The following is a 14,194-nucleotide window of genomic DNA, read 5'->3' as shown; positions in this document are numbered from 1 at the left end:
CATGTTTGAAACTTTAGTGGAGCTAATCATGACTTCAGTGTTCAGCATTACGCTGGTTAGAGCTCGAGCCAGATGCAGATGTTTCTGCACTCTGGTGTCTCAAAGAAAAGTGACTTTATGTTTATTTGTGGTAACTTAGTATCCTCATGATCATGGGAAATGAAACTGTTCAGCCTCAGACTTCAGCAGCCTACATCTGAGTCTTTTTATTCATTTTCTGTGTTTTACTCAAAGTCAGATATATTTTTGTAATATTTTCTTTTCCAGACGGTGTTTTTATTTTACACGGCTGCTTTGTTTTGAAAGTCTCATGGTTAGCCTAAATTATAATCAAATTTCACGGTCACTATTCTCAGGTTAGCTGTTTATTTGCTATGTTTACTGGAGGTTTGTGTTTCTATTATATGTTTACAGCAGTTTATTTTCCCAAGCTTACTGGGATTAGAAACAAGAGGAGCTAATGTCTCAGGAAGGGTTGTGTAACGATCACATTATGTACCACACAGTGTCATAATTTATAAAAGCTCTGCCCACCATCAAGCTGAGTCTTGTGTGTGTGTGTGTGTGTGTGTGTGTGTGTGTGTGTGTGTGTGTGTGTGTGTGTGGTATTTAAATGTAATTTTCCTGTTTTAATTATGGGATTATTATTGACCTCTGTATTTTACATTTTGCCAGATTTGTCAACACTGCTGAATGTGGAAATGTAATTTCCATTACAAAAGTATCTAAATATGCTTTGTTTAGGTTTATTAGCAGTTTTGTTCAAATTATTATTCTTTTTGCAAATATAACTTCCTGAATCAACAATTCAAATGTAAAATGAAGATTCAAATCCAAGGCACTGATGGATAAATTATTTAAAATCATTTGTATAGTTTTAAATTATTAAATAATCTCGACACCAATACAGATAAAAAATTATGTGGACAACAAATAATGTCTAAAGCAACAAACCCGTAAACAAAATGAACCGATTCTTGCCTTGTCATTGGCTGTCGTCGTACCACGTGACCTGAGGATTACGCAACCAGCCATGAACCTTGAGAAGTTCGTCCGATGTGACGTATGAGGAGGCGTTGGCCTCTCCGGTGTGATCTCATCGCTGAAGACAGCTCGGAGGCTCCGTAGCGTCGCGTTTTGCCATCATTTGTCCAGCAAACACATTTAAACTATTTAAAACGGACTGAGTTGTAGTTCTTAAGTTATCCGGTTGAACTCGTCGAAATGATGAAGAACGGTCACCACGCTGCCGAGCCGTGCTGTGAAGCCGGCTGCGGTAAGGCTGCGTGTAGCCCGGAGAAACGGAAGCGGATGGTGCGGTTGTGGTGTGACGGCTGGTGAGTTTGTGTCCACCTGGACTGTTTACTTTCAGAGTATTTCTGCTTAAACGCGGTTCCTGCGTTAACCAGGAGCCCAGCAGGCTAGCATGCTATGCTGCTAACACCGCGAACATGTGGAGGAAACAGTTGGTCTCTAAACACCGGTGTTGTAGTTATTTCTATATGTCTCCGTATGCTAATAACACCTTTATTAGCGCGTTACGTTCAGCGTCAGCGCTTTATGCTAACCTGATCTGGGATAAGCGAGGGCTCTGTGCAGGGCTGGAGGCTTAGTGCTCAGCTGACCCAGGGTCAGTCTGGTTCTGGTTCTGGCCTCAACGGTGTTTTATCTTCATGTTGTTGTTGAGACCTGGGCTTTGCTGCTGCTGCAGGTCAGAAATCTTGACTGAATTCTTCCAAATTAAAAAAACAAAACAAAAACATTTGATTCTGAGTTGAGTCGGTTCTATTTTTCATGCCCGAGATCTGAAAAATGAGCATTTGGAGCTAAAACATCTAAAGTTAGATTTCTGACATGAATCTATTAAGCGCTGTTTTTATTTACTATTCATGACCGACCAGTGTCTGTAGAAATCAGCTATATAATTATGTTTCGTAAACATTTAGATCTGAAAGTATTTAGTAACTTGGTGTAAATAATCATGAACAACAAATCTGCACAGTAACCGCTTTAAAACATAGAAATAAAGAAGTAAACGTCTGCATCCTGTTGACCAAACAGTCATTCAGTTCTGAAAGTCATTACACAGAAACATTGATTTATTTGGTTTCTCAGTGCCAATAAATGAACACAATACGACTGATGTCATGTGTCAGTGGTGATTACCTTTCCCCTAGTAACCTTTACCATGGTAACGCACCATGAGCGCGTCTCATTGGGCCCTGCAGAAGGCTCAGTTGAGTCTGAACGCATCTGCCTTCATCTTTGCTGTGGTTTTTGATCTGAGTGCAGTTCTGTTCGGGTAATGACTGTAACCATTGTTTCCCACATTTCCCCCACAGCTACGACATGGTGCACTATGGCCACTCTAACCAGCTACGGCAGGCCAAAGCTATGGGAGATTACCTCATAGTTGGCGTCCACACTGATGGTGAGCTCAACATGTCTGTGTGGAGCGATGTGACTGAAACCTTATTTCCTCGTTGCGCTTTTCCTGTGATGTGATGTTGGTCAGTAGTAGGGCTGGGCAATAAATAGGAAATTTATTGTAAAAAGGAATTCGGGCCATTATCGATATCATTTTTTCCATGTCAATAAACTTGCTAATAAAAAATGAAAAGGTGTGTGTAGGTCTGCAACATTCATGTCTCTTTAAGAGCTGTACCACCCTGAGTCGTAAAAATGTGGCTCAGTGTGGTGCGTGTGACAGCTCCATCTAGTGGACAGCTTTGGTTTCTGCGCTTCCCTCTAGTTATCGTCCAGGTATCGTTATCGAAGTGAAATCCTGAACATATCGGGATATTGATGTTGGGCCGTATCGCCCAGCCCTGGTCAGTAGCATAGTCCAGAGTTCTTCTCCTTTAGCAGTTACTGTGATATAATGTAGGAAACGCGTCGGATTGCTCGTGTCGCTTCGGTCGTAAGTAGGGAGGTGCGTTATTCTGCCTCTAGGGCAGGGGTGACAAACTGGAACGAAGTTGCGGTTCAAACTCAACATTTATTAAAAATGGTGGTAAATGTTAACATTTTCCTCTCCTGCAGATCCGTACGGCTGAACAAACAAACCTATGTGGAATAACCACATTACACACGAGCGAGTCCATTAGACACAACACAGTTCAGTGGTATCCGTCACTTATGTCTCAGCTCCTTTATTCTTTTTATTCCCTAAAATGTTTTATTTATTCAGCAGTTATAAATAGTTGTAATCTTTCTCTGTTTTACGTTTTGTTTATTCTTGTTGTTGTGGTGTTCTGTTGGTCTTCAGCACAGACAACACGGGTTAGTGCTGCTGAACGTGGAGAGGACAACGCTGCTGCTCAGAGCTGAACACCACAGCAGCTTCAGAGTCAGACTGAACCGGAGTTAATCGTCTCGGGCTGGAAGTCGCCCGCAGAGCTTTCTCTTGTCAGCTGAGAACAGATTACTGATTGGTTGAATTTTCCGTTTCTGGGCCTCGAAGTCGGCTAATTGCTGAGTAAGAGGAGTGTTCTCAGTTTGTCCAAGGCAGAGGAGGTGCCGCTGATGCTAGTAGCATGGATGCTAATGACTGTAAACAGAAGGGGGGGGGGATTTATAGTCTTTGCAGCAAAATCAGTCGGTGGGTTCGTTTTAATATCAACTTGATATTTGAGCTCGCGGACCAAATAAAATAGACAAAGGGTCAAATTTGCCCGAGGGCCCGAGTTTGACACCTGTGCTCTAGGTGGTGCTCCTTTTCTGCGTCACGACGAACCTTTCTTGCATCAGACATGGCTGCTTCATGCCGGATCTCTGCTTTTGTACATTTTCATTAAAAGAACATCTGTTTTTGCTAACGAGCTCTTCAGATAGTTGACATATTAAGGAACCTCGGGCCAAACCTGTGTAACTATGTGTGGTGTCCAAAACCTTCGATCACAGCGGAGATCTCCAGACACAAGGGACCCCCGGTTTTCACCCAGGAGGAACGCTACAAGATGGTGCGTGCCATCAAGTGGGTGGATGAGATCGTAGAGGGAGCCCCTTACGTCACCACGCTGGAGACTCTGGACAAATACAACTGTGACTTCTGCGTTCACGGAGGTAGACGCTGTTTTGTCTCATCGGGTGTAGTTTGAGCGTCCAGATGAGGTGAGTGTTTGTTTGTTTGTTTACCAGATGACATCACGCTGACGGTAGACGGCAAGGACACGTATGAAGAGGTGAAGCGCGCTGGTCGTTATCGGGAGTGTAAACGCACGCAGGGCGTCTCCACCACAGACCTGGTGGGACGGATGCTGCTCATGACCAAAGCTCACCACAGCAACCTGGTGAGGCCCGTGTTTAGCGTGTGAGTCGTCGTTGGTTTGGCTGCTGGGTTAACACGTTCCTCTCTGCAGGACAACACGGATTACCAGCAGCACACCGACAACTTTGGCAAGGTAAACGTGTTGAAGGATGTGTTTATGTTTGGTTTTTGCCACGTTGTGACTGAGATGGATCAGTGCTCTGTTCTCCGGTGACCAGGGTGCTACGGTTCACAGCCCGTGGACGGGTGTTTCCCAGTTTCTGCAAACATCCCAGAAGATCATCCAGTTTGCTTCAGGAAAGGAGCCTCAGCCTGGAGACACCATCATCTATGTGGCCGGAGCGTTCGACCTTTTCCGTATCTTTTTGTTTATGAGAGAAAACTGAGTTGAACACTAGGGAGAGGCTGACTTATGGCTCAGTGATGGCCCGGCCTGCCAGACTCCTCCTGGTTAGGGTTAGGCTCAGTGGTGGGTGAGGGGGCTCATATCATATGGACTCGTATCTGATCTACGTCTGACTGCACCTATCAGCTGTCAGGAACTGAGATGCAGGCTGGCCGGGCCATCAGGCTGATGTACCATTTAAAGTCGGGCACGTCTGCGGGCAGCCTGGTGCTGAACGTGTGTTTGCCTTCCTGAAAACCAGTGGATGAGTAAATGTTCAGGAACGTTAGTCAGCTGACATTTCTCTTTATTTTTTTTTACCAGTTTTTATGTTTAATACGTGCTCAGTTTACTGGTTATTTTCATTAACTCTGAGCTGAGTTCAAACACTGACTCAGGTTCAGAAATCTCATCAGTGACTCTTTAGCATGAAAATAAGGTGGAAGACATCTAGATACTGGCCATGAAACTTGGTCTGAAAATCAGCAGCAGATATCGGCCGCTAGCTGACCACGGTCTCTATAAACTGGTTTTGGCAGTTGCCCAATCCGCACCTGTCTCTTTAAGACGCAGGTTGTTCGTGCCTTAACTCCACACTTCCTGCAGACATCGGCCATGTTGACTTCTTGGAGATGGTTAACAAACAGGCGGAGAAGTCTTACGTGATCGTGGGTCTGCACTTTGACCAGGTACGCCCAGTTACCCACACCCTGGGCCAACATCAGGGTCAGATGCCACCCTTCAGATTATCACCCTAACCCCATCATGTAAAATGTGGAGATTTGGTAATCCAGCTTCTTCCGCTAGGATTAGGTTCTCCGGTCCATGCAGCCGATGTTAAAGCTCAACATCTCGTAAACAGACTCATAAAAACATTCATTTTGTTTTCATCGTTTTCCAGGAAGTGAATCGCTACAAGAGGAAGAACTACCCGATCATGAACATTCACGAGAGAACTCTGAGCGTCCTCGCCTGTCGGGTGAGCTGAACGTGTGTGTGTGTGTGCGTGCATGTGTTTGTGTGAGTGTGTGTGTGTGCGTTTGTGTGTAGGTGTGTTTAGGCGTGTGTGTGTGTAGGTGTGTTTAGGCGTGCGTGTGTGTGTGTGTGTGAGTAAATATCTCCTGACTTATCGGGCGCACAAAGCCGAGGTTCTCCTGCAGGAGACGTGGGCCTGTGGGCTTGCCGCGGATATCTCCCGGGACTCTACCGGCTACTGGTTGTGGCCCCCCGTGGCGATCCTCTGTGCCTCTCGAGGGGGGCGGGGGCTTTTCTGGTCGCTTTCTCCTTGGGGTTCCTGTGTTCTGGGGCAGCGCCTGGATCTCTGGGACTTGGAGCTCCCTCCATCTCCTACACATCTTTGGGGGGCAGATCTGTGGCCCCTCACACTCTCTATTAGACGTTCCTGTAGAGAAACCTTACATAAACAAGCGCGTGTACACACACAGGTGCTCACCTTGTGCTCTCATAAGTATGGACTTGGGCACGTTCAACACATGTCTTAAGGCTGTGGTTGGCACTAAATGCACTGTGATTTATTATCGTGTGATTGTTCAGTTAAACAATGTTGATTTTATATTTCTTCATCAAGTTGACGCAGTGATAACTGGATCTTGTTGTATTGTTGTTGTGTCCCTTTTTTTCTTGCTTCTCTCTTTCTGCAGATCTAAAAGCAGACTCTTGTTCATTATTGTTTATTTTTGTGGAACCCCCCCCCCCGCCTCTCTTGTCTCTTCCTTTCTCTTTCACCTCTGTCTCCATGTCTGGTCGGAATTAAAAAGCGTTCAAAAACAATAACAATAAAGTTTTAAGTATCAGGCGTGACATTAAAAGCAGACGCTTTGATGCTCCACCTGAGAGTAAATCTGTAAGGCTTGTCACCAGCATTCAGACATCAATTCTGTTGGCTTCACAGCCAGACAGGACGGGGGGGGGGGGGGGGGGGGGGTAAGCATGCAGTGACAGTGGAGAGAAAAACTCCCTTTTAACAGGAAGAACCTCCAGAGGATCCTGGCTCAGTATAAGCAGCCATCCACCATGACTCACTGGGGATGGAGAAGACAGCGCACGCGCCCACACACACACACACACACACACCTCCCCCAACCCTCTGAAAGAGGTAAACAAATGGAGTCAGGATGAAAAAAAATATTGGCCCGGTTTTATTTATCAGACCGATACCGACGTGTTGAAAATGACTAACTTTGACCGATACCGATATTGATGCCGATATTGGCCATCCCTATTGTAACTAAAATAAATGTAAAATTATCAAATGATTTTTGAAAGAAAATAATCTATTTTTAATCAAGTCAGTTAGATAAAAGCCTTTTATCCTGTAAGAGGACCTTGGGAGTTGCCGGCCTGATAAGTCAGGAGATATCTTGGTCATGGGTGGCCCACTGATGAAGCAGGCCTAGGCTTACGTTACGATGCGTAAACCTGACTCCATCATCGGTGACGGGAGAACGCTGTTTAAAGCTTCCACAGTTTAAATGAAAACAACGCCGTCTCATAATGGCTCTGTGTGTTGGCAGTATGTGTCCGAGGTGGTGATTGGTGCTCCCTACGCCGTGGGCAAAGACCTCCTGGATCATTTCAAGGTGGGTTTTCCCTAAATGTGTTAGACAAAGCTTTGTTAAACTGAACCTGTTTTTATAGAATATGCAGGTAACGTGCACAGGTAACGTGCACAGGTAATGTGTGCAGGTAACGTGTACAGGTAGCGTGTACAGGTAATGAACCTGTTGCATGAAGCGAGATTGCTCAGGTCACCTAACAAAGGACACGCAGCTGGACGATCACCTCAGTGTTTATAAACCACGCTTTAAGAGAAGTCTCATTCTCACCAGCATTCCTGCTCTCTTACTCCTTTTCCACCAACTTTGGTGCTGGAGGCGTGCGGGTAGGATCCAGCGTTTGTCTCCGGGCCAGCGTGCCGCTCCATAAACAAACGGAGGTAAACCTTGGCGCGTCCTGGGCGTTCGCAGACAAACAGAAGGACTAAAGAGTCTGGCGATCATAGGAGATGGTTGCCTGGACACTACCGAAGAGGACCGCAGATGGAAGCGAGGCGCAAAGGAGGAGGTTGGTAGAGAAAAGTTAGAGAAAGCGGCCGGTGACCGCGGCAAGTCCAAGCACAAGCGCCATAGGTTGGTAGTTTAGCATTAGCTGGAAGCTTTTGCAGGAACTTTGTGGATCCCCGGATGAGATGTTTGGGCCGTCCTGTACACACCAGCAGCGACTGCTGGGACAAGAGGTCTGCTGAGCAGCAGGTGGCACAGCTGGAGGGTGGTAAGCGCCATCATCCCCACATGACCGGGTCCACATGCGCGATTCATTTTCATGCTGTTGAGGAAACGTCGATCTGTAGCATGGAGCTGTGTGTGTGTGTGTGTGTGTGTGTGTGTGTGTGTGTGTGGCACGAGATCATGAGGACATACACAGCAAATGAATACAATAATGTGGTTCAGACTCCAAAAGCAGCACAGCTCATGTTGTTGTTTACCTTATGGAGCGGATTTTCCCGGGCGTATTAAACTCCGCCATAAGTCAGCCTTGCTGTGAAGAGCTGTTAGCCCCTCCCACTTGGCCAGGACATGAATATGCTAATGAGCTGCTTGCTGATTAGTTGGTTGAAACCAGAAGAGGAAGGGCTCCATGTTGTGACCTTTTTATGAGATTTCTCAGAAAAGAAGGTTTTCTGGCAATTTTAAACTTTCTAATTTACAGAAAGTAGGTCACACACGGCTACTCCCCCTCCCCCCCCCAAAAAAGCTTCTTTGTTCACAAACAAGAAAATGTTGGTTTACATTCTTTGTCCCCATTAACCATCCCCAGTGGCGCCATCTGAAAATAAGCCAGAATAAACTTCCATGTTAACAGGAAACTGCATCTCCAAAGTCCGTGCAGAAGACCAGACGTTTCTCTTCTAATAAAATGATTTCTTCCAATCTGCAGGGTTACAATCTTATTCTGTGTTATCTGCTATGAGTGTATCTAACTTGATTTAATAATTAAATGTTTATTATTTCATAACTTGGTTCCGATCTTAAAGACACTAAATAAGTCTGCTTGATGATTTAATGATAATTAATTATCAGCTACATTCACATAATAATATCAGTATAATAACAAATGAATGTCTAATAGAGTTACTCCAGATATGAAGGGAAAAAAGCTTTATAAGCGTCACAGAAAGGGGAGGGGCTGAGGGTCGTGGTAAACGCCTCGACACGTTTCTCAGATCTGGTTGGTCAATGTTTATAAACAACCATTTCATTAAGAGTGAATCACTTCCTACGTTCCCAGTTCCACCAGAGCTCCCAGCTCATGCCAAATGACCGTCCTATGGGGATTAAACCAGATTATTCAGTGGGATATCTTCAGCAGCACATGAACCGTCCTTTTGAATCAACAGTTATTATTTGCTCAATCCACCACCCACTCATCAGACATGAAACCGTCCACCAGAAGCCACCTGGGAAGTATCTTCTGACCAGTCGTGCGTACGCTGAGGGTGTCTACGATCTTCAGATACATCAGAAGTCCGCTCACTCGCTCTGAGAGACGGCTTCACCTGCAGACCGGATCTCCAAGAACTTCCACTATCCTGGTGCTTAGGCTACGCAGTGGTGTCAGAGTGGTAGACATTAATCTGATAACTTGTTAAATTACATCCAACAAACAAACAGATGTATTTAATAAACCAGACACCACACCTTTCTGAGTCACTCAGAAAACTCTTAAACAACCAGGTCATGTTTCATCAGAGTTCATTCATGGTCTTATTTAACATCACTGTGTCATCATTTATCATCATTAGCCTTTCATCATCATTAATATAGTAATACATTGACTTTTTTATAAACTATAATTTTGTCTCTGAGTAAAATTATTATAAATGTTTCCCTGGCGATTCCCAAAGTACCTAGTTTCATCATCAATCCAATATTAAAGGTTTAATAAGATCGATACTCCATATTTTTATGGAATATTACATTTTATTGAGTACCTTTATATTCTATCGACAATTTATTAAAATTAACCACCTACAAAGCGTTAATATACTGATACTAATATGTCATAACTGATAATAAATCAAACAGACTTGTGTATTTAAGATCTGAAATGAGGCATTTCAAGAATAAACAATGTTGATTCATTCATTACTGTAAAGCAGTCAATGCATTATTAAATCACTTTAGATAAAACAGTTATTGTAGAAAAACCAGACACGATTGTAAATAACTTCTAAAGTTAGGAAATCGTTTGAGACCGAACATCTTGTGAGGAGCCTTGTGCTTCTGCAGGCAATGAAGCAGGAGAGATTACGACTACCTCCAGGTAGCGAGGTCACAAGCAGTATGTTTTCTGGTTTGGAGACCAGACAGTTAACCTGTGGCACACAGACGAAGCAGTCTCTGGACATTGTGTCTTCATCCTTGCATTCCATGGCCTTCTCCAACGCTACACGTGACTGAACATATGGAAAATCAGCTGGTCTGTTATGGTAAGACTGATCCCCGGTGGGGTTGTTGGTTAAACCAGGTGTGTTTGTGTCTTTGTACAGGTGGATTTGGTGTGTCACGGTAAGACGGAGGTGTTTCCAGACAAAGATGGGTCCGACCCGTACTCTGTGAGTTTATTTGTGTGTGTTGTAAATTACACGTATAAGTCGGGGGTGGTTCAAATGTTTCAAGACAAGAGCCAAAGTTAAGTTTTCACAGACCACAAAAAATATGATAGCTTATAATAAAAATGCAGAAAAAAGATTTATAGACAATTAAAAAGTCACATTAGAAAATCTTAACATTTCTAAAAATGTTAATTTATGTTAAAGTTTCCACCATTCTAGAAATGCTAAATCTCTCAGAGGGCTGCGATCGACCCCCGAGCCCTCTTTTTAGACGCGTCCGTTCAGGGTATCATGTTGAGCAGTGCCCTCTCTCTAAGGGGCACTGTGGAGTTAACTTGTTCAATGCTCAGGATGCCCTTGTTTCTCTGCCGGGGTACCTTCCACATTGTGATGGTTTTCACTCTAGTTAACAACTGGGAGAGGAACATTGACAGTTCTCATATAAATTTATATGCAGACGACACCATTTTATTTTCGTGCAGTTCCTTGAACACAGCTTTGTCCTCCTTGCAGCCCAACTTTAAAGTTAAAGTCCCATTAGTTGTCACACACACTGATGTGTGTGCGACATTTGTTCTCCGCATTTGACCCATCCCCTGGGGGAGCGGTGAGCTGCAGACACAGCTGCACTCGGGAACCATTTGGTGGTTTAACCCCCCAAATCCAACCCCGTAATGCTGAGTGTCAAGCAGGGAGGCATTGGGTCCCATTTTTTTTCTAAGTCTTTGGTATGACCCGACCAGGAATTGAACCCTGATCTCCCAGTCTCAATGCAGAAACTACCACTAGGCCACTGAGCTGGTAATCATCTTCAACATGTCTTCTCTAACCTTCATCTTCATTTAAACACAAGTAAAACAAAGTTCATGATCTTCAACTAGAACTTTCCACCCTAGTGTTGTTTCCTTGGATGGAACAGAGCTACAGCTCGCCAGTTCTTATAAGTTTCTGGGTATCTGGCTTGGCAGCACACTTTCATCTGACATTCACATGAATTCATTACTTTCTAAAGTCAGTCTAGAATTGGGTTTCTATAGCAACAGGTCATCCTTCACTCGTTCTGCAAAGCAAACCTTGGTCAACATGACAATCCTTCCATCTTAGATTACGGTGACATCATTTATTGGACTGCTTCCAAAAACTTCTTCATAAACTCGATTATTTATCACTCAGCAACCCGTTTGGTCACTGGTGCCCCTTTCACTACTCATCATTGTGATCTGTTCTCACTCGTTAACTGGCCATCGCTCCATTCCTGCAGGATGTTACATGGGTATCAGTTTATATGCAAGCCCCATCATCGGTAGAACCGTCATATCTTCTCTCATTACTCATCGCTTCCAACAACCAGCACCGTTTACGTTCCAGTAACTTCATCTCTACGGTTATTCCCAAAGCTCACACCTCCTTTGGCCGCTCCTCATTCCAGTTTGCTGCTTCCAGCGGCTGGAATGAGCTGCAGAAGCCACTGAAGCTCACTACCTACATTCCATTATCTACCTGCAATAATTCATGGTGATCAATAGTTTCTGATCGATACAACAATAAACAACAAATGTTACTGTTTGCTAAAACTAAAATACATTTCAATTCATCGCCACCGTTTTGCTGTGTCACTGATACTTAAGCCTGATTCATACTTCTCTGTGAGCTTCGCAACAGAGAGACACACGCGGAGTGTCTGAAAAGTTTTACGTCCAAATCATCTTTGTCATTGTCTCAGCATCCTGGAGTGTAGAACGTTGTCCACGTAGCAGCCAGACCAAGGCTGACATACATGAAGAACAAAGACAGATACAGGCACATCAAAGCGCTCATTTTCTGATAGATGTTTATGTGTTTAGGAAAGGGTTAACATGAGGATAAGGGCGGCAGGGGAAAAGGCATTCCAGAGTTATCCCCAACGGGTATTCAATTCAACTTTATTTATAAAACGCCAAGTCAGGACCAGAGTCGTCTCGAGGACCTTCACACAGTAAACAATGCAGGTCAGGTCATTAAGCCAATCAGTAACAAGTTTCCTGTATAAGGAACCCAGCAGGTTGCATCGAGTCACTGACTAGTGTCAGAGTCTTTACAGCAATCCTCATACTAAGCAAGCATGCAGCGACAGTGGAGAGGAAAAAAGTGTGCAAGTGGCGAATGATTCAGAGGAATGGAAACAAAAGGAACTGATTCCCAGCCCTGGTGGAGAACACTGACCGTTTAGTGCCGCTTCCTCCAAGTGACTTTTCTACAACTACTGAATGACTGCAGAACCCGAGCTCTCCTTTAGGCTGTTGTCGCCCGTTCAGCGCTCCAACCTTCGGTTATAATCAGCTGTTCTTTTCTTTTTTAGCCTTTTCTCTACTTTTGCTTCGCTCTAGTCCTCATAACTCTTTTTGCACACACCACTTCTCTAACAGTTCCTCTCAGCGTCCCTGGGAATCATGGGTAATGCAGTCTTTCTCTCTCTTTCTCCTCTTCACTAAACAGCAGCCGTTACATTCTGCCTTATTTGGGTTATTTTTCCTTCAGGAGCCCAAAAGGAGAGGAATATTCCGGGTCATTGATAGTGGGAATAATCTGACCACTGATGATATTGTGGAAAGGATCATTGAAAACAGGTAAGACATGCCTCGCAGCCCTGTGTGTAGCTCATTTGTGTGTTTATTCTTGTCTTTGTCGTTGTCAGGCTTCAGTTTGAAGCCAGGAACCAGAAAAAGGAGGCCAAGGAGATAGCGGTGATGGAGGCCATGAAAAGGAGAGCGCAGCAGGAGTAGAACGAAGCTGCAGCTGAGCCTGTCCAATGATGAACTCGGACAGGTTTAGGTCTAGTTTACTCCAGCAGAGCCAGGGAGGAAGTCCATGTTGTTCTCAGCTAGATCAGGTCTGACTTCTCAGATCCTGATTCACATCTTCAACGGATGTTCCTAGAAAACATGTGGATCGTCTTCCTGCCACGATCTTATTTTTACCTGTAGATCCAACACCAAGTTAGAGGCGAGATCTTTTAAATAATCAAAACTGATTGGAAAACTCTGTGTGTGTGTGTGTGTGTGTGTGTGTGTGTGTGTTCATGCATGCGTGTGTATGTGTGTGCATGTGTGTGTGTGTTTATGTGTGTGTGTGTGCATGCGTGCGTGTGTGTGTGTGTGCACGTGTGTGTGTGTCTGTGTTTGTGTGTGTGTGTTCATGCGTGCGTGTGTATGTGTGTGCATGTGTGCGTGTGTTTATGTGTGTGTGTGTGTGTGTGTGTGCACGTGTGTGTGTGTGTGTGCATGCGTGCGTGTGTGTGTGTGCACGTGTGTGTGTGTGTGATGCCTAATTCCTGAAGAATTAATTTAACGGTGTGTGACTGAGCGTCTGCCTCTGAGACGTTAAATCCGTTTATTTTGCAGTAATTTGAGTTTTTTAATGGAAACTTTTATTAACCACGAGTTGCTTTTATAAGGATATCTCAGCTTAATTATTTGTTTGTGAGCTGAAGAAAAGAAAAAAACTGGTTTGCGATACTTAAAAGTATATTTTAGTAGTTCTGTTTTTGCCTTCAGTTAATTTATGTGTAAATTGTACATTATGAAATAAATGAGTGATCTATGTAAAGCATTGTATTAACCTGCTGTAACCATGACGATGAGCTCAGAGGCACGGTTGACTGAAGCAGAAGAATTTGGCCACAGCTGCTCACAAATGAAAGCCAGCTGTGGAAAATGCTCCAGCTGTTAACGGTGGCTTTTGTTAAAACCTTGTAATAAAAATATGAATGAAGTGAAAAGGCAGGTTTGATTATGTTGGTACTAGACCGTGTGTACAACGACAAGTAAAAACCTGGAGGTTTGGTCTAAAGAGTCTAAGAAACCCTGTTTGTCTTACTGACTTGTATGAGCTGTAACCATGGAAGCTGATTTTACCTGGAGACTTG

General features: G+C 44.1%; 1 protein-coding gene across 1 annotated transcript; it reads left to right on the top strand.

The window, feature by feature from the left end:
- Positions 1-1,059: 1,059 nt before the first annotated feature.
- Positions 1,060-13,277, top strand: pcyt2 (phosphate cytidylyltransferase 2, ethanolamine). Its single transcript, XM_015969899.3, has 12 exons — positions 1,060-1,337; positions 2,343-2,431; positions 3,904-4,065; positions 4,141-4,292; positions 4,362-4,403; positions 4,489-4,627; positions 5,262-5,344; positions 5,557-5,634; positions 7,190-7,255; positions 10,225-10,290; positions 12,808-12,896; positions 12,965-13,277. Exons 1-12 carry the CDS (start codon positions 1,225-1,227, stop codon positions 13,050-13,052), a joined length of 1,167 nt encoding a protein of 388 aa, XP_015825385.1. The 5' UTR covers positions 1,060-1,224; the 3' UTR covers positions 13,053-13,277.
- The last annotated feature ends 917 nt before the right edge of the window (positions 13,278-14,194 follow it).

This window comes from Nothobranchius furzeri, chromosome 6 (genome assembly GCF_043380555.1).
Source record: "Nothobranchius furzeri strain GRZ-AD chromosome 6, NfurGRZ-RIMD1, whole genome shotgun sequence".
NCBI classification, from domain to species: Eukaryota; Metazoa; Chordata; class Actinopteri; order Cyprinodontiformes; family Nothobranchiidae; genus Nothobranchius; species Nothobranchius furzeri.
This window is presented reverse-complemented; position numbering and strand designations above follow the sequence as displayed.